The sequence below is a fragment of the Ambystoma mexicanum genome, chromosome 8 (genome assembly GCF_040938575.1).
Source record: "Ambystoma mexicanum isolate Mex_15411 chromosome 8, UKY_AmexF1_1, whole genome shotgun sequence".
Classification (NCBI taxonomy): domain Eukaryota; kingdom Metazoa; phylum Chordata; class Amphibia; order Caudata; family Ambystomatidae; genus Ambystoma; species Ambystoma mexicanum.
Window position 1 is genome coordinate 1,270,310,879 of NC_090929.1, and position 24,681 is coordinate 1,270,335,559.

Sequence of the window (24,681 nt, forward strand, 5' to 3'; positions counted from 1 at the left end):
CCTGGGGTGGCAATATGGACCCCCGAGAGCAAAGATTCCGACATGGCGCCTCAGGGCAGAGACGCTGAAAGATATTATTTTTAGGGAGGATATTAGGGAGGAAATAATAAACTATTTTGAGATCAATACTGGCAGTGTAGAGACAGTGGGTATACTTTGGGAGGCCTTTAAAGTGGTAATGAGGGGGGTAGCTCTAGCTAAGGGGCTACAAGGAGGGATCCTGGCTGAACTGCAAGACACAGAGAGGGAGCTGGAAAGAGTGTTAAGTGGGGGAGGGGTAACCAAGGAAGATAATGAAGTAATACTTAGGCTGCAGCAGAACTGTGCGGGGCACTGGGAGAGACTGTGCAATCTTAACTACAAAAAGTATATAGAGAGACAGCATGCAGGGGGGGACAAACCAGGGAGTGTCTTGGCATGGCTATACAAGAGTGAAACCCCCAGACCCACAATCAGTACAATAACGAAGGATGATGGGAGCATAGTGGACACCCAAGAAGGAGTTAACCAGGATTTGCAGAGTATTACAGACTCCTGTATGGAGATGATGAGGAAAGTGATGGTAAAGAAATAGTAGAAACACTGGAGGCATAGGACTGCCGCAGATCAGCACTGAAGAACGAGAGGAGCTGGACGCTCCGATTACTTTAGAGGAATTGGAAGAGGTATTGAGGCAGTTGTCCACCAGCAAGACTCTGGGGGCCGACGGACTCCCAAGCAAATTTTATAAAACATATAAGGATGAGGTGCTCCCCCCGCTTTTAGAGATGCTGAATGAAGCGTATGAAGTGGGAAGGCTACCAGAGTTTCTCAGAGAAGGGATAATTATACCACTTCCCAAACCTAATAAGCCTGGTCACAACTGCGGCTCATACAGACCCCTATCAATGCTAAATCAGGACAGTAAAATATTGACGGCTGTTTTGGTAAACTGAATGAGGAGGGTTATTGGTAAACTAATACATCCCAACCAGACTGGCTATGTCCCCAACAGGAACATATCCAACAATCTTAGGAGACTCCATAGAGTCGTTGAGCACGCAAATGAGGACGAAGGTGAATTGTCAATTTTATAGTTAGATGCAATAAAGGCCTTTGACTCAGTCAAATGGCCGTGGCTGATGGCGGCCCTGGCTGGCTATGGGATAGGGCCTGGGTATCTTCAGTGGGCTAAAATGTTATATAGCGCGTCGCTGGCCAGAGTTAAAACAGGAGCAGTGATATCAGAGAGGTGGCAACTTCGTAGAGGCACTAGGCAGGGATGTCCGTGGTCTCCTATGTTGTATATTCTGGCCCTTTAATCTCTTTGTATGCGGATGACATGTTGTCGTATTTACGGCACCCGGAAGAAAACCTCCAGTACATTCTGGAAGTGATGGAGAGATATGCAAGGTTGTCTGGTATAGCTGTGAACCACCAAAAATCTAGTATATTTCCACTGACCAGGTACAAAGGGATCCCGTTAGAACCGCTACCAGTGTTACAGATACCATGGGAGGTTAGCACGTTTCGATATCTTGGGATAGATATATACCATACGGTGGAAGAGGAACACCAGTATAATACAGAGGAGGCGATCAAGAAAATTGAAGATAACATGAAGTTCTGGGTGAAGCTACCCTTGGCAATGATGGGGCGAGGGGCAATGTTGAAAATGGTGTTCCTACCAAGACTCTTGCACTATTTTGGGAACATCCCATACTTGATAACAAGGAGGTTCTTTGCTAGGATGGATGGCATGTGCAGGGATTTCCTTTGGCATGGGACGAGAAATGGAGTGGCCCTTTGGAAACTGCAAAACTCACATGATAAAGGGGTTATAAAGCTGCCAAACTATGACATTTATTACATAGCAAGCCAGCTGCAATATGTAGCTAAATGGCTCTCTGAGGAGTCAACCTCGGAGTCTAGGCTGTTCCGACAGGACTCCGCCCTATTCTTCCTAAAGGAAATTATATGGTTACCTAGACCAGACATGGAGGGGCGTCCAAAGATGATGATACTTGGGTGGAGGATGTGGCGCAGGGCCTGCCAGTTGATGGAGAATCCATTCCTGTGTTCCCCGCAGGTAGCACTAGTGGCGCTGGCGGGTGAAAAAAAAGCAACTAAGGATGTATATATGGCAGGAGGGGAATATAAGGGATTTTTAAGTGTTGGGGGAGGAAACCAGGTTACATGCAGGTCAGTATATCACATACCATAGGGTGGTGCGGAGAATCAAGAAGACATGGTCCGAAGTAGTATTAGAAGAGCCGGACACCACCATATATACAATATATGACATAGCAGAGGGGGGACATGAGATATCCAGAATATATGAGCTGATGATGTCTAAAGTGGGGAAGGAAGTGGCAAAGCTGAGACGGGACTGGGAAGAGGAAGTGGGAGCCCCAATGAGTGATGGGATGTGGGAACGAGCCCAAGGGTACCACAAAAAGGTGTCAAGTAATGCAAGACTACAGCAGATACAATTATATATATAATATATATATATAATCCATAGGGTGTATATGACACCCAGAGAATAGCCAAATTCAAAAACGCAGGATGGCAAGCATGTCCCAAATGTGAGGAGGAAAATGCCGGAATGGTGCATATGTTCTGGTCATGCCCAGTCATTGAGCGCTTTTGGGGTGAAGTGGCATGCAGGCTGGCAGAAAAAAGAATAAAGATTGTGGTGGACACAATGTGGGCCTGCTTGATAGGAGGGTTTCCTAGACCACGTAAACTCAAGCATGTAAGTAAACTAAAAGACCTAGCGTATGCACTTGCAAAGAGGAGAATTGCTATGGGGTGGAAGACATGCCATAGACCACAAATAGAAGTATGGTGGAAAGATCTACAGAAATGGGCTGAAGCAGAAACTACAGTATGGCAAGAAGCAAGTAATGCCGGGGGCAGGAGGAAGCTGAGACCCTGGGAGCCTGGAAACAACTAATAGCAGAGTTATTTGGGCTAATGCGAGACCCAATGGAAACCATGGAAGAGGAACTCCTATTACAAGGTGCAGAAATAGAACATGATAGTGAGTAGGCTCGAACGGAGAGGAGGGAAAGGGAGAAGCAGTGGACATGATAAAGTGATGTATATATAAAATGTTATTATATGCACTGCAAGTTTGGTTTGTATTGTTTGTTGAAATGAACTTAATACAATTATTTTTAAAAAAAAAAAAATGTTTTGGAAGGGCTCCCTCACACGTCAGCTTCTCGTCCAAAATCACCAGTACTTTAGGATAAAACTGATGGTAGACGTCAGAATTAGGAAAAGTCATGAACGACAAAGGTTATTCCCTATTTTGATGTTTGCTTTGTATAACGCTATAATGATGCAACAGAATGGCCATTGTTAGTACCCGGAGTGCTAATGCAATGAAATTGCACAGTTAAGACAATGAAAACCTTCCAATACGAACCAAATAGAATAGGCCTGAAAGTATCAATTTAGTGACACATTTGAGATATGATCAGGGTAAGATGTTTTAGAGACGGTAGTTGGCCCTTGAAATCTATCATAATATGGACATTTATACAGCAGACATGACATTTGTTTAATAACAGGTATTTCATAGACCACCTGATTCAGCTGACTTCGTTTTATCTCCGTCAGTAGGGTTAAATGCTGTGTCTGCCATGCTCGGGTTTAAACCTGAAAACCTATAGTTCAAAAATGTGTAAAGTTGATGCCTTTCCCCACTGCGCTATCTTACTGAAGTTTCATGTTTTTCTGGACTTATTTAAATTGTAAAGCACAAAACAGCAGGGGGCAGTCACATTTTTGCTAGGATTTTAAATACTTTTAGCCTCACCATTAGTTTTGGCATATAGGTGGCACTTTAGAGCCACCATTCCTTTTAGCTAATCGGTGGTGCGTTGGAGCCACTTCGTGAGGCTATGAAAGTTTTGATTTACAGATTTAGTACCACCATTAGTTTTGGCTAACAGGTTGTGCTTCAGTAAAAACATAAATATTAAGTTCTCGTGGGAGTTTAGGCTAGCACCAAAGAGAGGAAGCCAAGGACATTGTTAAAGATTCATGGGATGTCACATGCAACGGTCAGTGAACACTGAACAGCAACGTGTGCCGGGGGGAGAGATGGGGGGGTGGGTGTTTGATGAGAAACTGCACTCTTCTCTTTGCTGTGGACCTGCTTTGTGTCCTGCAGGACATACGCAGTTCCTTTTAGCAAAGCCCAAAGAGGTGGCTTTGCCAATGCTTGTTTAGTAAATAAACGTGATGTCTGCCATATCTGCTACTTCATAGGCCATGGCTTGATTGCTTCTATTAGCAGCCTTGACCGCTACGGAGCAGTCCTCTCTCCTCTGACCTGGTGGCAGTCTTTATGAACACTGCCATGACCTCAATGCTGAGCCCACACCTTCTACTCCTCATTTAGGGTGACCATGTGACTCCATCTAAACATGGAGAATCCATTTTCCAGTCCTCGGCTTTTCTTTAAAAAATTATTAGTATCAGGTGCTTTTAGGACACAAGTCAGAATCTGTGTCTCACAGCGAGTCCCCTGCTATGTTTGCTTTTCCCTGCTGCTTCACCAACTGCTTTTCACCCAGTGAGTCCCCATCTACATCTTCACTGGCTATGTAACTCTGTTCATGTGTCTCTGGCAGTCCCTAAGACTCACACGTTAAGATGCTACAAGAGGTACCCTGTAGTCACGTTTCCTAAGCAGGTTGCACTGCACTGCTACTTGAGGTCGCACTACTCTGCTACTTGTGTAACTCAACTGCTTGTAGCAGCTCTTTGTATGATTTTGGAAGTCATTGTGGTGCTGCAAGCATTTTGTGATCATTGAACAAAGGTTTGCTCTTTGCAGGTCTGCATTAAATGGTGATTTTATAAGTCCAGTGAGACCTCAAAACCAATTGCTATTTACCTGGTACGCATGGACATAGGTATGTGCAATATGCATGTGATGTCCTTACTGACAGTCCAGTTTGTCCGCTAGAAGCCATGACCAGATCTAGCTGGATGTGAGAAGGAGACCATATAAGAATAGGGGTACCTGCAACATATCTTTATCAATCGCAGTCACTCATCCATAAAACAGCTGAAGAAGATACTCATCCAGGGAAGACTAAGGAAGCCCTGCAGAAACATCTCTGAACCTGCAAATGACAGCAAAGTGCCGCTGGGCTCTGCACAAGACAGGCTTTTTCCCATGCCAGAGGGAACTACATCAGTGCTCCCTTGCCTTGACACAGTGGGCACCGTTGCTGGCTCCTTTGTGGCTTCCCTTGTATCTGAAAGCCAGACCCTCCTGTAAACAAGCAGCAGTAGGTAAAGTCCATGACCTACCAATGCCACTTACCTTTCTTGAACTCTTGGACCACCGCATGCACTGCGTTCGACATAGAGCCAGAAAGTCCTGCTACCAATGTAGCTGCACTGTGCCGCAACATCTGGTTTTTATTTCTTAGCACCAGCAACATTGTCCAGACTACCTCTCTCATCCTTCCTGACCCACGGGGTTATTGTCTTCACACCCTGCATCTCATCTGTTGAACCGCATTTTGACAGCTCCTTTTCCTTATAACTGAGGGCTTCCTGCTTGTTTTTTGTATTGAATAAAACTGTCACAGAGAAAAGCATTGGGCACAAGCTAAGACTGCAACGTGTACTGAACCTGCCTAAACACTTGACTGCTTTGCTTTTTCTGAACCATAGCACTTTATTAATGTCTGTGTATCATTGGAAATCATTAGGATTCTGTAGGTTCTAAAAAACTAACCTTGAACACCATTTTAGGGACTAAACATGGAGCCCTTCAACTTTACTATGGTCTACTGTGAAAGTCACCATCCCAAACACTTTATTCCTAAAAAGCTATTCCTCTATAAAAAAAGAGTGTATCTTTACACATTTACGGTGTGACCATTCCCTTCATCTGTGGTGTTGCATGTTCCCTTGCACCATTCTACGACTTAGCTCAACACTTGACTCTTCTGTCACGTTTCCTGTGGGACATTTTCAAGGCAGTGGAATTAGAATTTCCTTCAAATTAGCACAAGCCTTAGTAAGGGAGCCCCAAACAATGTAGGACGACTAGGGTGTTCTCCCTTGAGAAAGATTTTAAATAATGAGTTGAACTGGGGCATATTACACCACAATGTTTGAGAACAAGAGGTAAAAATCCATAGAATAAAATTGCTTCTAAAGAGTAATACATGAACAAATCTAATAGATGCCAGGACACCAACAGTACGTAGGAGCATTTTACAACACTATCATAACGCTCCACCCAAGATATCTGCCAGCATATTAACATTAAAACACCTTCACGATGGCAACCTCATAATACCTGGCAGCATTCCCACTGACATCTGCCAGCATTCCTACTTTAAACCACTTTCATGGTGCTACTCACAGTATATGTCAATACAACCACTACAAAGCGCATCTTCGTGGTGCTTATCTTGTGTACACACTCTATGCCAATACAACTATTCATGCTTCCTGTGCCCAAACATCTGTCAGTATTCCACCACAAACCACTTTCATGATGGAACTCACACTATATGTCTGCATGGTCCTGTCAAACAGTTTTTGATGCTGCCTGCGTACAAATATAGGTCACAATTGGCACGGTAGAACACTTTCGGGTGCCTACAATTTATGCCAGCATGATGCCACTGTATATTTGGCGTGCCTCTCTACTCACTCACTCACTCACTCACATGCGTAAACACAGACTCACTCACAGTCACGCTCATTTACACACTTGCATTTATTCAAACTCTTTTGCACTCTCACACAAAGCTGCTCACAGACTCACTCGCATACACACACACACACACTCAAACTCGCCTGTGTGTGCAGCCGCCAGCATTGCATAATATTCGAAACATACACGCAGGCACACACATACACTTTTAAAAAAAGGTACCTTTTCACACAGAAGCAATGTTGATTATTGTCTACTGTGAGGTCATAGCTCCAATCGTTTCCAATCAGGAAGTGCTGGAGCACGGAAAGAAGCATGTGTATGGCTGACCGAGAATGTTGTTGCCAAGCAATGCCTTCTGAGTCCTGCCTTAACCTCGGCTCGACTTTCATCACTACAATGCCTGGATGCACTGCACTGAATACTTCCTACGACTTTGGTGAAGTGAGCTGTGGAGGGGCGCACAGGGATGTAGAGGAAGGATGCAAGGGGGAGTGAACACCCCATTTCCCCCACACCAGGCTCTGTCTTTATCTAAACCATAGGGTCAAGGACAATCCTTGTAACAGGTGCTTACAGCAAACCTGTTCAGTTAAAGTGAAACAAGCCTAAAGCCAAAAGAAAACATGTAAACATGTATGTAAAAGCTCAGGTCTGGAAAAGTGGTGTTTAAGTGCCATGGAGAAATTGGGTCACCCACTCCATTGCCCACCGTTGCTGCAGCAAAAGCAAGGATTCCTAGGCAGTGCCGCATGTCTCCTAGGAATTCCTGAAACACTGTAAGCATAGCACACCTCAAAGTGGATCATAATCTATGTTCTGCCTGCCTTTAGAGGTGTATCATTCTACACATAGACACACAGGGTACATGACACTTAACTAGTAAATTGTACAATTACAATTGCATTACTAGATAGTCAATTCCTAGTAGTAGAATGTGCAGGTACAACTTGGCAATGATTGTAACATTGCAGTTCTTATTAATACCCCATTCATAACGCTTATGTTATCTTATTTAATATAAAGTGGTCTGATATAGCACCATTTCTGCCATATCCCTGAGAGTTATAATTCTTGAAATGAAGAGTATATTTGAGTAATTCTTGTTTTGCTGGCTTACTCCCAACTTGTTTTCATGAATTGAATGCCATAAGCTGGATTTAGATGTCATGTTTACCAACATACCTTTCAAAGGTAACGGTGGCACTTCCTCTGTCGGGTGTATGTAGTTATCATCCTCATCCTCAACCTCATCTTCCTCATCAACAGGCACAATATAGTCATCCTAAAACACATAAAACAGATACACTCAGCAGCAGACAGGTTAAGGGGTGCTTCGCAGCTGCTGCAATTTAGATATTTGTTAGTATTTATTGTGGTCTGCCAGGCTGTAACTGGCTTTGGTGAAAGGTTGTAATGCCAACATCCAAAACATATCAATATAGAAGGTGTTCTGCGAGGGCGCCTGAAACAGCAATAGTTCTCACATAGGAGAATGTAAAGGCTTACATTTAACTGCACAGACTCAATCTGATTTCCTACTTCAGCAGTACACATCTTAGAACATTATAGGCACCAAGAAAAGTTCTCAACAAGTTGATCAATGTTTAAATGTAAAATCAATTGTTAACACATGCGTGTTTTATATGTCTATTCCACTCCAAAACATAGATATGAGTTTGACTCTTTCCATAAATAATATCAGGGTATGTTTATAATAGATGAGGGAGCCTTGGCCTTTGGAAGGTGTGATGAATGTACTTCATGGGTGTGCCTGGAGAAAAAAAGGCCTGCAAAGTGTTCTGTTCTCTTCGGCCACCCAGAGATGTTAGTGCCATGTATTGGGCGAGGGGTGACCAAAGAATAGGATTTGCCACTGATAGCTTGGAGGATGGTTCTGAGGGAAAAGCCAAAGAGGGCAGAGAAGTTCAATGTCCTAGTAGGGAGGAACTTGACTGGCATAGGAGAGCAACTTCCGAGGAGAGCAAGAAAACCTCAAGTTGGAAAGCAGGTTGATGTCCGGCATGGTTTGATGGCCGGCATAGGTTGGTGAGTTTTGGCCAGCAGTTTGAACTTCACCTTGGGGTCCAAGCAAATGGCCCATAAATAGTTGCATTTGCGGAAGGCTCTTTAAGAGCCCTGAGGAACTTCTGTGGCTTTAGTAGATGTGCTACTGATATATGCTTTATTCCCCAGTGGCACAGCAGCTGATAAAGAACGAATTACTTAGCAGTGGCTTAAGCCTCAGGGTCCATCCAGTAGCGCTGCTCAGGAAAGACCCGCCTTCTTCTTACAGGTAGCCCATCTGCGGTGGAAAAGACCCAGGGCAGAGTCATCATAGAATGTTGCATGTGGTATGAGCTGAGTCAGGGAACACATGGTATCAGCAGCACACTAGGGTATGGATGACGTCTTCTCAGGAAAGGATAACAATGACAAACACTGCTTCGTTGGTGTAACGTCTTGGATGGTGGAGTGTTTTGTATCGGTACTGCTTTAATGGGATTCTGGAGATTGCAATTAAATATGTTTGCTCATTGTTTTTATTTATTATTATTATTAATGTGCTATAGCTTAACATAAGCTTTTCACATTTCATAGACTACATAGACTAAATACTCTTATAACATCATATAAAAACGGAAGAAACATGCATTAAGATACATTTTAAGGAAGAGACAAAAAGTATTAATATGTAAAAGAATTTAAAATACCTAGAATAAAATAAGAAGGAAGAATAGATAGAAAAGAGAGAATAACAGCAAAAGAATATTGATTAGGAAATAAATAGCAAGCAAACAACCAAGACCAGCAATAAGTAATACACGACCAAAAATGTATAGTGAATACATTGCTTAATTAATAATAATTGCCTATATTGCATCTATTTTATGTTCTAAGAGAAGAACTTTGTGCTATTTATTTCCTAATCAATATTCTTTTGCTTTTTACTCATTGTGGTCATTACTCTCTATACTGCCATAAAGGGCAAGTGAGACAAACTGTTTTTTTCTGACTTGAAAAAGGTTGCAAATGCAATATGGAATCTGGTATCCTTAAAGTTATTGTATTCATGTTACCTCTCAATGTCATGAATCATTTTATCCCAACAATCGGAAAATTTGAGACTTTTCTTCTGTCTTCATGACAATATATCACTTGACAGTGTAGCTATCATATTTATAGGGTTGGCTATTAAGAGCTCCATCTCCCTCTGCCAGAGCTCCTGCAACAATTTGTGCAGAGGGCCTGGTCTCAATCAACTGCTCCATGATACAGAAAGTGTGCATCATGGTGAAAGACAGGAAAGGTGCATGTGCCATTCTGTAGGAGCTACTGCAACTGTGTAAGTTGACAATAGAATAGTCGAATATATATTTAACAGTGACACTCTGTGATGCAGAGCACACCTTTCAGTTGGATATGGCTTCATAAATAAAGCAGGGTTTCAGTGACACTATCTTGGAATGGTAGCATAGCATTGACAATATTATTATTTACAAGTGTGTTTCAACTCTATGATAATGTTTTTCTTCAGTGTACATTTTCCTTGTGTATGACAAGTTTGATCTACAGATACAGTTTAATGAATTAATAACTGCATATTGCCACCTGGAACATTTTCACTATGTGCAGTGTTCACGGTATATCACCAGGATCCGCTTCTGATATTTCATGTCATTATATTGAACTGAACAAGCTTTTTCGAAGTAGAACACATTGTTATATATAGTACTCTTTCTGAAAGGTATTAATGTTATGGTTCTCACTCCACTGTCCATTTACCAAACTGCCTCCATTTCACCCTGTGTTATGCACCCAGTGGGAAAATTATAACGGGAAGAAAGCAACAGTGTCTAATTCAAACAGCCGAGCTTCCTGGCAAATGTGATGTGGCTGTTTTCTGGAGCATGCACGATAGGTACCGGTCATAGAAATTAAAACACAAATAAGGCTGTAGAGCAAACAGAGAGCTTGGCAATCGGGCAAACATTATGAATTTAAAGGAATAATCGTTAAGGGTGACTCCACAGTAATAAGCACTACCAAAGCCAATAGCTCTGACTTTACAACAGTGGCTGGTTTGTCGTTTTGACCCGTGGTGGCTTTACGAAATAATCTTAGCCTAACAATTACACACCCGTTGGCTTTTTCAATGCCTGTTGTAAATTCAAAAACACATACATGTTTATTCTGCTCATTGCTTCTTGGTGGCTTTCCTCAACCTTCAGTTATTGGGAGTATGTATAGTTAAATAAGTGGGATCAGAATTGGAAGTTCCATCAAACTCAGGCTCTGGCAGCCATCAAAAAAGAGAACAGGCATATACAAAGCAAATAATTTGACTTGTTTTGTAACTATGTGTTGTGTATTGGATGGTTGGGTATATTAATGGCTGGTGCTTGGGTGCATAGTTTGGGATTTTCTTTTGTCTCAGTGTTTGAGATTCGGGTGTACACATTTCTTTTAATTTCTTTTTATTGGGTTTTCCGATTACAATAAAACACATAACCAAATAAAAGAGCGAAAATAAACTATAACCTGTCACACTCCTAATCCCCTCCCTCTCGCCCGGGCAGTCGTACTTTGGGAGCGCTTCACTCTATCCCCGGTATGTGGAGTCTGTGGGCGCAATACGCTTCTCTGAAGTAATTGTGCCGGAAGTCCAGCACTGTCTCCCATTGCGTGGTGAACTTGCCTTGTCTCCCCTGCATGGAATGCGTCATCCATTCCAGGGACACAAAGTTTCCACACCTTTTCTATCCAATCCTGTCCTGTCCGGGGGTCTTTAGTTTTCGATTTTTGCGCTTAGACCAGAAGGGCTGCCATTGATAGAATCACATATGCTTTTCATTTGTGTTTCTCCCATGATCTGTCAATTTGTCCACCTATGCATAAAAAGTTTTCCTTAGGGCCTCTGCACTCCTGTGCTCCGAATAGCGTATGCATGTGTTGATTGTTTCCCAGTAGTCCCCCTGTTTTGGGCAACCCCACCAGATATGGAGACAATCTCCCTTCCCGCCACACTGCCGCCAGCACACGCGGTTTATCGCGAGGTATATCTGTGCCAGTGGATAATTGCCTTATATCAGAATTCCCTTATCTGGGTGGCATGGGTGAGTTTGGGGATGTCTTTCCATAATTGTTCCCAGTCTTTCTCTGGGATAGGTCCCCCCAATGTATCTCCCCATTTGGCCAAGTACTCAGTTTGTAAATGTTAGAGAGAAGATGATTGTCCCCTGAGTGTCTGGTTATGTGTTTCTCAAAAGGTGTGAGTGGGCGGGTCGCGGCCTCCCGTATCGTTGGGTTCATTAGCTAATGGCGGAGTTGGAAATATTGTATCCTGTCGTTTTCTGCTAGGCCAAGCTCTGCTTTGCATTGGGCAAAAGGTTTAATGTCTATTCCTTGGAACATGTCTCTGGTTTTAGTACACCCGCCTCTTTTCATCTTCTGAAGGCCCCCCTCTCCATCCCTGGGGAAAAATAGAGATACCCAGATAGTGGTGTGAAGGGGGAGGGGAAGGAGGTGATCCGCCTGTGCCTGGCTAGGGTGTCCCATACGTTCACGACCAATTTTGTTATTTCGGATCTCTGCACATTACGTGGGCGGTCTGTATTACGTAGCTAGAGCACCATGCCAAGGGGGGCCCCCACCACCGCCCAGTCCATTTGTATCCATCTCTTTTCAGAGTCGGTAGCGAACCAGTCTTTAATTGCCCGAATCTGGGCAGCCCAGCAGTACATGCGGAAGTCCGGTAGGCCTAGCCCGACTCTATTGGTTGGGGCCATTAGGGCTGTTAGCGCCATGCGGGGAGGCTTGTAAAAGATTTCGGGAGTTTCAGGAATACGTTTAGGAGCCTGGGGAGGATTACCATTTTAAGAGCATTAATCCGGCCGAGCCAGGATACTGATAGGGGGCCCCACTTTTGTAGTTGTTGCTTGAGGTGTGTTAAGAGGGGTTGATAATTCCCCCATAAAGCACGTGAAGTGTCCATGTGATAGTGACTCCCAGGAGCTTGATACTGCCCTGCACTCACCAGAATTGGGAGGCGTTTTGAGTCTGCCAGAGCTTCTCCCCTGTCATAGTGAGGTTCAGTATTTCGGATTTTGTTATGTTCACTTTTAGGCCTGCTACTCTTCTGAACCTCTCTATTTCCCCTACCACTTCCTGGAGGGACACCTCTGGGTCTGTGTGGGTGAGGAGCATGTTGTCTGCGTATGCCATCACAGTGCGTTCCGCCCTCCCAACGGGGATTCCCTGGATCAACAGAGAGACCCGTAGCGTGGTGAGGAAGGGTTCTAAGTGAATGGCATAGAGTAGAGGGGATAGGGGACAGCCTTTTTTGGTCCCTCTTTCTAGCTTAATTGGGTGTGAAAGGTCACCTTTAACTTGGAGCCAGCCCGTTGGGTCGCAAAAGTTTGCTTGAATCATGTTTATAAACCCTGACCAAATTCCAATCTTCTCCAGGGTAAAAATAGGACGGACCACTCTAACCTATCAAACGCCTTCTCGGCATACAGCGAGAGGAGGACTGCTGGGTCTTTTTTCAGATGGGTCTTCCCTATGATATGCCAGAACTGGAGGATGCTGTCATGGGTTTGTCTCTGTTGGATGAAGCCGGACCGATCTGGGTGGATCAGCTGTGGGAGATGGGGTTCTAATCTGTTTGCTAGGATCTTGGTGTATAGTTTGGCCTCTACATTTATCAACGCGAAGGGCCTGTAGGAGCCACATTTTTCAGTCTTTGGCAGGTTTGGTAAAAGAAATGTTTTTTGGCCTCTTCCATCGTGGGGGTGATGCGACCCGACCTGCTGAAGGAGCTAAAGAGGGTTGCCAGCCTGGGCGCCAGCATATGTTGATATGTTTTATAAAAGGCGGCTCGGTACCCGTCCGGTCCCGGGGCTTTGTTTGAGGGGGAGAAGCTTAATTGCCTGCGTGACTTCCTCTTTTGTTATCTCGGCTTCCATAGCTACGCTGTCCTCTGGGGAGATTTTGGGGTGAGTGAGTGGCCCAAGATAGGCTTATTGATGTGATTCTTGATACGCAACGTGATGAAACAATCGGACCACATTTACCCTATTCATATTAGCCCATCATCTGCTGGTTCTACCCTCTGAAGTAGTAGCCCGTCTTGGCAAAAGGGGTTCCGCCTATGATATCGCCCCACCTGTGTCCTTCTATCGCTCTCCAAATTCCCCCCTGGGGTTTCTTGTTGGATCTTTCTTCATCTTGTGATTCTCTTAGAGATGAAAATTTGAGAGGAGAGCTAGGGATGGTATTGCAGTCCGATCTGATGGCCTCCTCATCTGAATTCGTCCCCCTCTGGGGTTGTTCCGCAACAGCGTTTGCCTTGGTTGACCATGGCATTTTAACAGGGCTGCCATTTGGCGTTTGTTATTCTTCTTTGTGTGGTGCGCGTTGTACGGTCACCCCTTTTTAAAAGAAAGCCTGTTTCCCTTGTTGGGGATCAGACACCATGGCCTTTCTCTTCTCAGACGCTCCTCTGTCCTGGCTGGCGATGTTCATAGCCAAGCCAAGGCAGTCCCGTTTACTATCAATCTTACCTTCTGCTCCAGAAATTCGATCATCTTTCTTCCAACTAACGCACGAGTTTGACTTTGTTGCAGCGGTCGTCTGGCTGCATCCTGGACCTGGGGTGGTCGACCTGTTATTTGGACCTGCCCTTGCCGGCCCTAATGGCCTCTCCTCCCAGGTTGGTTTCCCAACTCCCTCACCACCTCTTGGATGCCGACCTGCTTCATTGTTTTCCACAATGCTCCCCTCGTCACTATCTTCTGGGTTTTCTTCATCTAATATAGAGTAGGTGGACAGGTCCAGGAGATTCACTGAGGTCTTGCCATCTTCATTGTTTTTTTCGCTCTGGGTGCACTGCGCCTTAGGAAATTCAATTCTTTGAGTGTTCGTTATTGTTCTATTGATCACTGATGAAAGTTTGTTGGCCCTTCCTTGTTTTTGAATTCGTTGATTCGGAATCCTAAATCTCTTGACAAAGGTTTTGCTGGAACTTGACTTTGTTTTTGCTGGAGTTTTCATGTTCTTTTGTTTTTGTTACAAGTTTCGCCTTGCGTGATTTGAATTTAACCTTTGTTATTTTTTGTGTTGAGGCATTGTCAGGTCCCGTAGTTTGTGGTATTTGCATTTGCTTTATCACTAGATGTTTTCATGCAAAAATAGGGCAGATTTTCATCTGTGGTGGCACAGATTGATTTGTCAAGCAGACAGTCCTGTCCTTGGTAACCGTTTTCTCGTTCATGTCCAAGTTATTTGTCGTCATGCAGAGCTGCCGGACTAGGGCTGGGTTTACTGACACACCACACGGGGCTTTCTCGGTCACGCTATCCTGGATAGTTAGTTCTGGTGTGCCTGCGGGTCTCGATCCTAAAATATTCACATCCTCGGTTGGTTCAATCATTATATCTGTCTGTTTTGGATCCTTAAGAAGTTGTTCTGGCAAATCCAATTTCTTTGCCAGAGTTGGATTCAATGGGTGGAACACATTATCCGTAGACTGGTTCTCCAGTGGGTCAAATAGCCTTGACATTCTCCTCATCTCCTTCTCTTTGATGATCGGGTCCAAGATGGTGTGTAAAAGTTCCACAACTTGCGCCATACTATTATCAATGTTCTTCTGGACCCCTGTTACAAAGCCTTCAACAAATATAGTTTTGGAATGTAGCATGGCTAACATAGTTGTTTGCTCTCTCAGCATGTCCGCAAACTGCTAATAGAGCTTCATGAACGGATTCATCATGGAATATAGGGTTGCGATTGTCAGGAAGTCTAGTTCTTGGGGGCAGTTTCTTTCACCCACTCCTGACAACCCTGGTCCGGTTGCCTCTGTTTGGGCATAGGTGGAAGAGAGGGTTTTTCCCTCTATTTGCCCCAGTGGAATTTCAGCCCCCTCTGTTTGAGTGGAGACTTGATGATAGATTGCTCTTTCCTCCTCCCACAAGGATTCAACCGGCTCTAGTTTATATCTTTTTTAACCGACCATGAGAGTTGCCTCTAGTTGGGCAAGCGTCGGACCCACTCGTCGGCCAGTCTTTATTCAGGCCCTGTGAGCATATAGGTATGTGTCCACCTCCTAGTTCTTCTTGATGGTTAAGAGTCGCTAGGGCCAGGGGCTGAGTTAATACTCCTCGTTCGACTCTTAAACTGCTTTGTAGCAGCAGGTAATCAGGAATTTCCCCCGTCAACCATGTCTTGTTTGCTGGTGTACTTGGTCCCAGGTTCAGACTCTTCTTGTATGAAAAAGGGCTGGAGGCACGATTGTAATTGTGGGTCATACCCCACGCCTTCCAGCTGCTTTTGTCCAGATGGTTTGTGAGTCCTCAGTGCTTCAAATGAGCATTCCCAGGTTCGACAATAATGGACTCGCCACTCAGGGCCCCAGTGGAGAGGTTGCCCCCTGGGCTTTCAACCCATTTATCATGTTCCACCCCACCAAGAGGCCACTTTGTCGCCACATCGCCCGGGATTAGAGCAGCAGATAAGCAGTTCAACCCTGCCTTGCTGGTTTTCGTGTTGGGTAGGTTCCCTGCATGAGTGCTCAACAGAACACTCATTGGCTCGTCCATAGTCTTGGGCAGGCAGTTAGGCCGGTCTGCTACATCAAGGGCACCAAACCTTAGACTTGCAAGCTCCGTGTCAGGCCAGGACTCAGTTGTTTTAGAAAAGTCCTTGCAGATCAAGTGAGGCCCCCATCCGCCAATCCCTCAAATGTGTGGTTTTCAGGACTGGGCTTAAGGCTGGGGTCAACCCCAGTAATCAAGGGGCAGGTTTGAGGAGCTGATGTTGAGCCCCCACCCCTTACCCATTTCTTACTCCTGCTGCGATGCTCTGCATGTAGGCTGCCTTACTGGCGCCAATTTTCACCTTCACGCAGAAAGGGAGGGGGGGGCACGGGGTATAGATGTTATAGACAAAGGCAAGGTTGATGGCATGTTTTCCCTGTTGGGTCTCACCTCAGAGCTGCCGGGTTGATTTTGCCGTCCAGCCACCACCGCTTGCCGTGTGCAGTCCATCTGCCCAGGGTCCTGTTTCTCCCGGGCCCCCGAACTTCACTGCAGGGCTCGCTGCACATGAATTGGGCGCTGATGCTGCAGCAGCTGCTCTCTCTCGACTCCGGTGGGGTAGAGCACTGTTCTCCGAAGCCTGCGCAGCTTCGTCTATAGGTTTGGGCCCAACAAGTATACCAGGGGGCTCCTCCTCCATTGTCGGTTAACCCGGCTCTCACTCGGGTGCAGTGGGCAGGTGCCCTCAGCTGTATCGTCAGCTGTGGCCCGTGTACGATGCACCCGGTCACACAGTCACTCTGCCTCCCACTTCGCCGCTCGGCTCCGCCGAAAAGGGAGGTCTTTAAAAGTACACCGCAAGCATGGACTCAATGGTAGAAAGACTGGCTCCTGCACAGTCACTCTGCTTCCCACTCCGCCGCTCCGGATCCGCCGAAAAGGGAGGTCTTTAAAGCTACACCGCAAGCATGGACTCAATGGTAGAAAGACTGGCTCCTGCACTGTCACTCTGCCTCTCCGGCACCGCCGAAAAGGGACGTCTTTAAAGCTACACCGCAAGCACGGACTCAATGGTCGAAAGACTGGCTCCTGCACAGTCACTTTGCATCCCACTCCGCCTCTCCGGCTCCGCCGAAAAGGGAGGTCTTTAAAGGTACACCACAAGCACGGACTCAATGGTAGAAAGACTGGCTCCTGCACAGTCACTCTGCCTCCCACTCCGCCTCTCGGGCTCTGCCGAAAAGGGAGGTCTTTAAAGGTACACTGCAAGCACAGACTCAATGGTAGAAAGACTGGCTCCTGCACAGTCACTCTGCCTTCCACTCTGCCTCTTGTTTTTAGGGCGATTGATGGGGTGTGATGTTGCGCTTGTCTTGCGCTCTGGTCCCTCTTGGGGTTCCATGCTATGTTGAAATCCCCCGTTACGAGGATCCCCCCTGGCTGAATGTTTCTAGTTCTGCAAGAACCACCCTTAAAAACCCAATCTGCCCAGTGTTTGGGGCGTATATCTTTGCCTCTGTCAGTGTGTATGTATATATGCGGAGCGTGATGGATATGAGTCTCCCCCCATTGTCAACATTTGTGGCAACTATATGTGCCGCCAGCCCTTGTTTAACTGCTATGAGTACTCCCGCCACCTTGCCCTGTGCGTTTGCTTGTACTCTCTGCGGGAATCACCTGAGCTTTAGACGGTTATCAGATTTTTTTATGTGGATTTCTTGGAGGGTCACTATATCTGGAGTGTAAAATTAAAATGAAATTAACAGAACATAAAAACAACTGGTTTTCTAAGGACTTGGCAGAACTTAAAGACAAGAAAAATAAACCTTTTCATACATGGAGAAATGACAAATCTCCAAGCAATTTAGAAGTATATAGAACTATGGCAGCAGACTTTAAAAAATCGGTTCTAATAGCAAAAAAGGCAGCATTAAATGACAGAATCATCAATGCTAAATCGGATAGTAAGGAGCTTTTTAAAATCCTAAAAGAACAAACAAATACCCCAGGACCCACACAAGATTCAATTGTCAAAAATAAAGCATGGTGCACTAAAATTCAATTAGCCATGTCCATGAAACTAGAAAAAATCAAAGAAACAATAGAGATAGAAAAACGTGCCCTGAACATAACAGGCCAGGAAGACAAGGTACATTGCCTGATAGAAAAAGGATAAAGATCTACCTGTATTTAGATTCAGGCCTATCTCTGAAGATGAATTAGCTAAAACCACCAGCCAACTTAAAAGCACAAGCTGCAAAAGAGACCCTTGTTCCTCGATCATAATCAAGGAATGTATACCCATTTTAATTCCGGCACTCACTAAATTTTTCAATGCTTCTTTTCAATCAAATCTAGTGCCAGACAATCTCTTGAAAAAGCCTAATTTGTGCCCACTAATAGCTTCCAACTACAGACCGATTACAAATACTGCCTTTCTTTTAAAAATCTTAGATCGAGTCGCGTATAATCAAATATCTGTATTTTTGGAACAAAATCAAATCCTGCACAAATACCAATCTGGCTTTCGCACCAACCATGTAACTGAGACAGCTCTTCTTGCCCTCAAATCACACCTCATTCAAAGCATGGATAAGGGCCAGGTTGCCCTCTTGATGATTTTAGATCTCTCTGCAGCTTTTGACCTGGTGGACCATTCCATCTTGTCCACTAGGTTAAGGGAGAATGCACTCTTTTCTGAAGAAGCAATCCAATGGACATCTTCTTTCTTGAAAGACAGACAAATTAGAGTGGCCAGTGAGTCGGTAGAAGCCGATCCTGTGCTTTTACTGTTCGGGGTTCCACAGGGAGCTTGCGTATCACCATGTTTTTATAACATCTTCATGATCCCCTTCTTCCAGATGTTGGAAGAGGAGGGGATCATATACACTAATTATGCGGGTGATACGCAATGTGTTCTACCCATTTCGGGCCTACATCAAAAAGACAAAGCTTTCATCAATAAAATCTATCTAAAAATCCAAAATGGGATGGTCTCTAATGGGCTGGCACTAAATAGTGCCAAAACCGAATTTCTTCTGGTGGGCTCTTCCAGCAAATTGGATAAACTGGGGAACAACTACAAGAATTTCAATCTGGATAATTGTGTCATCAAAGTCTTGAATAAGGTTAAGACTCTAGGTGTATACCTGGACAAACATATGAATATGAAAGCCTAGTTGAATGGTCTTATTTCCTCATCCTCATATTTCATTAAACTCTTCCGCCACCTATGCGCTCTTATCTCTGAAAAAATTCAGAAACCCTGGCAAGGGCTATTATTGGATTCAAATTGGATTATGGGTGTAGCCTACTGGTAGGCATCCCGCAGGCAGAGATCCAACGCCTTCAGGTGATCCAGAATGGGGCAGTGAGAATGTGATGCTGGAAATGCATCAGAGGGACAGGGCCTCCGCATCCTTGTCCTTTACTGCTTTTTATCGTGTGTTCTGTCGTGTTTTCCACGCAGGAGTTCATGTGGGACTCCTGGCGGTGCAGCTCTCTCTCTTTTGGTTTGGTGAACAGACCCCTGGGATACCCTTATGGCACCCATGGGTAGAGGTACAACCCTGTGCCCCTAGTGTATGTTTTTGGGCACCTGTGTGTGACCCACAGAGCAGGGTACGGGCTGGTGGCAGCTCCGTAATGAAATGACTGGTGCCCTGAGCGTCCTCCATTTTGGGATGCTCAGGCCCTGTCATTGGAATCGGTAGATTCCTGATGGAGACAAAATGGCCCCCATGGCCTCTTGCCTTCCATCACCTGTTACCCTGATCTTCCCGAAGTCCCGGGAAGCCCTGCCTCTGTCCCTTCCCCCTGACTGGCTGTTGGGTGGAAGTTCCGTATATGGTAGTGTGGGGAAGTGCCGACCAGACTGGCTGGAGCCTTCTCAACGACCGTATGTTGTGGGTACGCCTGTGGGTGGGACCTAGGTGAATGGAGTGTGTGACGAATATGCATTCTATGTTGTGACTGTCTAGTATCTGGTGTTTGACACAATGGTTGAGAGAGCCCTGCCCGAAACCGGTATGAATGCAGCTTGGAGTGTTGAATGGCTCGGTACTTGTCCCAATACACATAACTTGTTGTGAGTGTCTGGAGAGAAGTGAATGGCCTGAATACCTCATGTACCTGATTGGTTGACTGCCTGCATGAATGCCCGTAGTCGTGATTGGATGCTTGAGTGCGACCCAGCAGAATGAATGGGAGATCAACAGTATATTTGGGGACCTCTCACTGCTAGGAATCGTGTTCAGAAGCTGAAGTCCACTACGACGAGTAACTGGAGTGAAGCTTCACCTTGAGCCCTGCTGGACGCGAAGAATTGCTGTTGCTCTCCTTTGCAATCTGAAAGCTGCTGTGCTTCAAGAACTGACCCAGAGAGGACCTGGTAAGGCACCCTCTTGCCGAGCTACGAGGGACCATCGTGCACAGCTGATCCTTGCCTAAGCTCCCTGGTATACAGACCTTCGACAGGCTGCCGACCCGATATGGGGACTGCTGCTGGAGCCGCCATGCTCCTGTTGCTTAAGAAACTTAATTGATCCAAGGACGCTCTCGTCCGCATCGTCGCCGCTGTATCCGCTGGAGAAGGCCTGACCGTCGACGCGCTGAGGACCATCCACCGGTGGGTTTCCTGCCACCCAAAGATCACAGAGACGCCAACGACTCGATGCCCTTGCTCGGCCACAGTTCTTCAACTCTTTGCGGTCCAGAACTATCGACACCGAGGTGCCCCGCACGCCTTTTCCTTGCAGGACGTTTACGCTTCCCCGTCAATGATCACCGCTAGGAACGACTCGGCCACTTCACCGTCGTAGCTCAACCTGTTCTCCATCGGACGTTCGACGACCCGTGACTCCTGCCTGAAAGGGAGGACACTCAAGAAGGGTTGTCAATTTCCCCGACGCGGAACGCTACAACACCAAGGTACTTTGGGGTTGCAGAACTATTGGGGAGTCTAAGGGTGAACAATATATGGACTGGGCTTGTATCTTTCTTCTACAGGTTGCCCAGGTGGGGGGATCTCCACACAGAGCTGTGTTTAACGGTAGTTACCAGTATTCTGCCTATTGCTCAACCATCCTGCTTTCCTTCCTCTCTCTACTGCTGGTTTTCCTCTTTATTTTGATCAGTGTGTCATTCTGACCGTATGCACTTTAATAAGATCTAATAACGTTAGTGGTACCACTTTAGAATTGTACATATTTACCATTGTTGATTTTCAGAGTACAAAGTGGGTTATCGTGATCGTGTATATGACTTTGAATATTAATTATATAAAGACTGTGTTTTAACCGATACAGTGTGTGGACATTCCTTCGAGGGGGCTTGGGGACTACACTGTACTTAAGAACCAGCCGGCATCACCTCCCGAGAAGCTAGGCCTTGAATGCTCGTCCATTGCTACCGTAATAGAGAATCTTGGCAGGGGTCTCTGTGCCTCCCCTCTACCATATAGAGAGCGGAAGTGCAGCCTCCCCTCCGGTCTTTACAGAGAGTAGTTAAGGGCCTAAGTAAAAGAGATCATGTATCTGAAGCCAGAAGGAGCCTCCACTGGCTTCTGATCGGGGCAAGAGTCTTTTTAGGCTTCTTCTCATTACTCACAAATGTATCATGGGTCAAATACCATCCTAACTGAAGGAAGCCATTGCCCTGAAAGATAACGTGAGGACACTGAGATCAGATAATACCAATATTCTTAAAGTCCCATGTAGTAATTCCAATAAAGCAAGACAGGGGTCATTTGAAGCAGCAGCTCCAATTGCCTGGAATGCCCTCCCGCCCACGCTAAGAATGGTAGTGTCGACAGAACTCTTCAAGAAGCAGCTGACACCCTGCTCTTCGCCTAGAGAGTTTTCGTAGCCACATGCCTCTGCCTATTATCATCCCGAGCATTGTCTCATCCTTCTTCTCGTTATATGTTTTTTGTGTGTCAGTCAGCGCCCATCAGCCCATGGGTACCAGGTGCGCTTAATAAATGTCATACCCTAACATAAGTCGGTCAAGTGGCACAGCGAGTAGAGCGCTCGCTTTGACATCCGTGCAGGGGCTGCTAACACAGGTTCGAATCCTGGCGGGGCCAAACTCAGCCTTTCATCCTTCCGAGGTCGATAAATGAGCACCACACACCGTGGGTAATAATAAGCAGCGCTCAGATACCTGAGGGTTCGTAGCGCTATATAAGTGCCAAATTATTATTTTTATTTATAACATATGATATGATAGGTTATTTATAACGCGCTTAATACCCAGAGGTTTCTAAGCGTGGACCCGGGGATTGAACCTGTGTTGCTCCGTGTCGTCTTGCTTACAAGGCGAGCACGTTGCTCCAGCGCTATCCTCCCAAGTGTGGTGTGCGAGTAGCCTTTCCAGCTTGTTTCTCTTCACTGAGGTAGTCAACACCCTTATATTGAGTGATAAGAGCTTGAACCTTATATCATGTATATATGCTTTGCCTCCAACTGACTGCCCCAGAACGAACTAACATGGTGGCTCCGCCCAAACTTGAGCCCCCAAACAACTTACCCCAACCCCTCCCACCCACAACTATCCCTCCTTCCACATTGTCCCACCCTCCTCCCCTCTCCCCCATGTCCTGGTGCGGGTCACAAAATACCTTTGTGGCTCCCAGGCCCAGTGCCCAGGAGTTGGACTCACAGAATATGCCAGGACCAACTAAAGCTCCCATCGTGATTCCAAGTCTTAGGCCAGCTGTAGCCTCTGTGCCCGAGTGCGTACGGGTTGGGCTGTTTTTGTGCTTAATGGGGGACCTTGGATCCCTTTCTCATGGTTGGGGGCCGAATTATGTGCTAACATTGTTTTTGTGGAAATTCGGGTGTTGTGGGCCCCGTAGGAGGGGTCGCCTACGGTTTGACTGTACTTGCGACCATTCCCATTGCTTGGGGCGTTGGGAGAGCCACGGCAAACTCCTCACCGTAGGGCGGTCGTCTTCTTCCTCAATGTGTAGGAGCTGTATCCCTTCCTCTCTTGTGGTTATCCCCACTGGAAGAGAAGCCCCAAGGGGAACGCCCATTTACATTTGATTTGCTTGGCCTGGAGTTGTTTGATTATCGCTGCCATTTATTTTCTCTTGTGGAGAGTTGACTGAGCCAAGTCCTGGTGTAGGCAAATTAATTTCGGCTCCATTGAACGTTATAGGTCCTGCTGCACGGAATATAGCTTCTTTCTGGGGGTCTCTTGCTAATGCGGTTACCACATCCCTTGCTCGCGACCCTGGTTCCTGTTGTTTTGGGCCCGTCCTGTGGATTCTATCGATTGGGATATCCCCTGTTACTTCCGTAACCTGGAGATCTGCGAAAATCTGTGTGGCCGTGGACTTCAAGCCTGCGTCTCCTACTGCTTCCGGGAGGTTTGTTTTGAATGCAGATGTTTGACCTGCGGGACCTGTTTTCCAGATCCTCGCATTGTAATTCCATATTTCGGGTCACCCTAGCCAAGTCTGCCAGTGCCATATCCACTGTGCGTATGTCCTCGACTACTTCCTGCAGGGCTCTCTCCGTGCTGTCTGTCCTCTCGTCCAGGGCCGTTATGCCTTTCTGGATGTCTGAGATTGATTGTATCATCTCCCCCATGAATGTTTTAAACTGTGTTTGAAACATGGTAGTGAGCTTATTTCAAAACCTCTTGGAAGTAGGCCTTTATATCAGCTTTTGAGGTGGCCATTTTGGGGGTGGGTTGTCTGCTTCAATCTCTGGGATGCTTGGGAGCACTTGTGCTTTGGCATGGTTGTCTTGGGATTTCGGGTCGCTAGACCAGCAGCGTTGAATGGGGTTGTTGCGGCTGTTGTCGATGATGCTCGCTTGCTGGTAGTGCTTTTCCCCTTATTTCCCGGCATCTGATATGCCCTGTGAGTTTTATCCTTTCACCGGTATAACTCCTTCGCTCAGGGGGTCTCTCCTGTGACCCATTGGGGTGTGTGCCCGCCCGGGCTATTGGCCGGGCCTTGTGTGTGGTACGGCCCGAAGGTGTTCGCCCCTGGGTGAGGTTGTGGTATTTCCAGGGTTGCCACTTGCTTGTGCTTTCTTGTTTCCACGTCCAGGGTGTGCTGTGTGGGCAGACGCGGTGGTGGGCACCAAAAGGAATTTGTTTGGCAATGATAGCCCCGGGGAGCGCCGGCTCAAGCGCACACTCCCGGGTGCTGCCCTGATTAGCTTGTGTGCTCTCGCTGAGGTTGCTTGGGGGTGACCCCTTTGCGGGATCAGGGTTGTTGCCCGCTTTTGCTATGCTTGGGATCCGCCCTGCCAGTGGCTATCTCTCCTCTACCCGTCTCTGTTGCCACCTGCTACTTTTCTGTTTCTCTCCCACCTGACTGGGCGAAGTGGGTCCCTGCTTCTGGTGCCCTGCTATATTGGTAGGCCTCTTGGGGTACGGAGCTGCTACGCACACGTCCTCACCGGCTGGCCGCCATCTTGGAATCGTCATCACCATTTCATTTTAAAG

At 46.2% G+C, this 24,681-nt stretch overlaps 1 protein-coding gene across 6 annotated transcripts in view; it reads right to left on the reverse strand.

Annotated features, from left to right (window-relative positions):
• Positions 1 to 24,681, reverse strand: part of BLNK (B cell linker) — a 1,905,158-nt gene that overhangs the window by 322,521 nt on the left and 1,557,956 nt on the right. For all 6 annotated transcript variants that reach the window (XM_069611389.1, XM_069611390.1, XM_069611392.1 and 3 more), the window contains one exon: positions 7,868 to 7,967. In XM_069611389.1, coding sequence (XP_069467490.1) covers positions 7,868 to 7,967 — 100 coding nt within the window. The remainder of the gene's footprint in view (positions 1 to 7,867; positions 7,968 to 24,681) is intronic.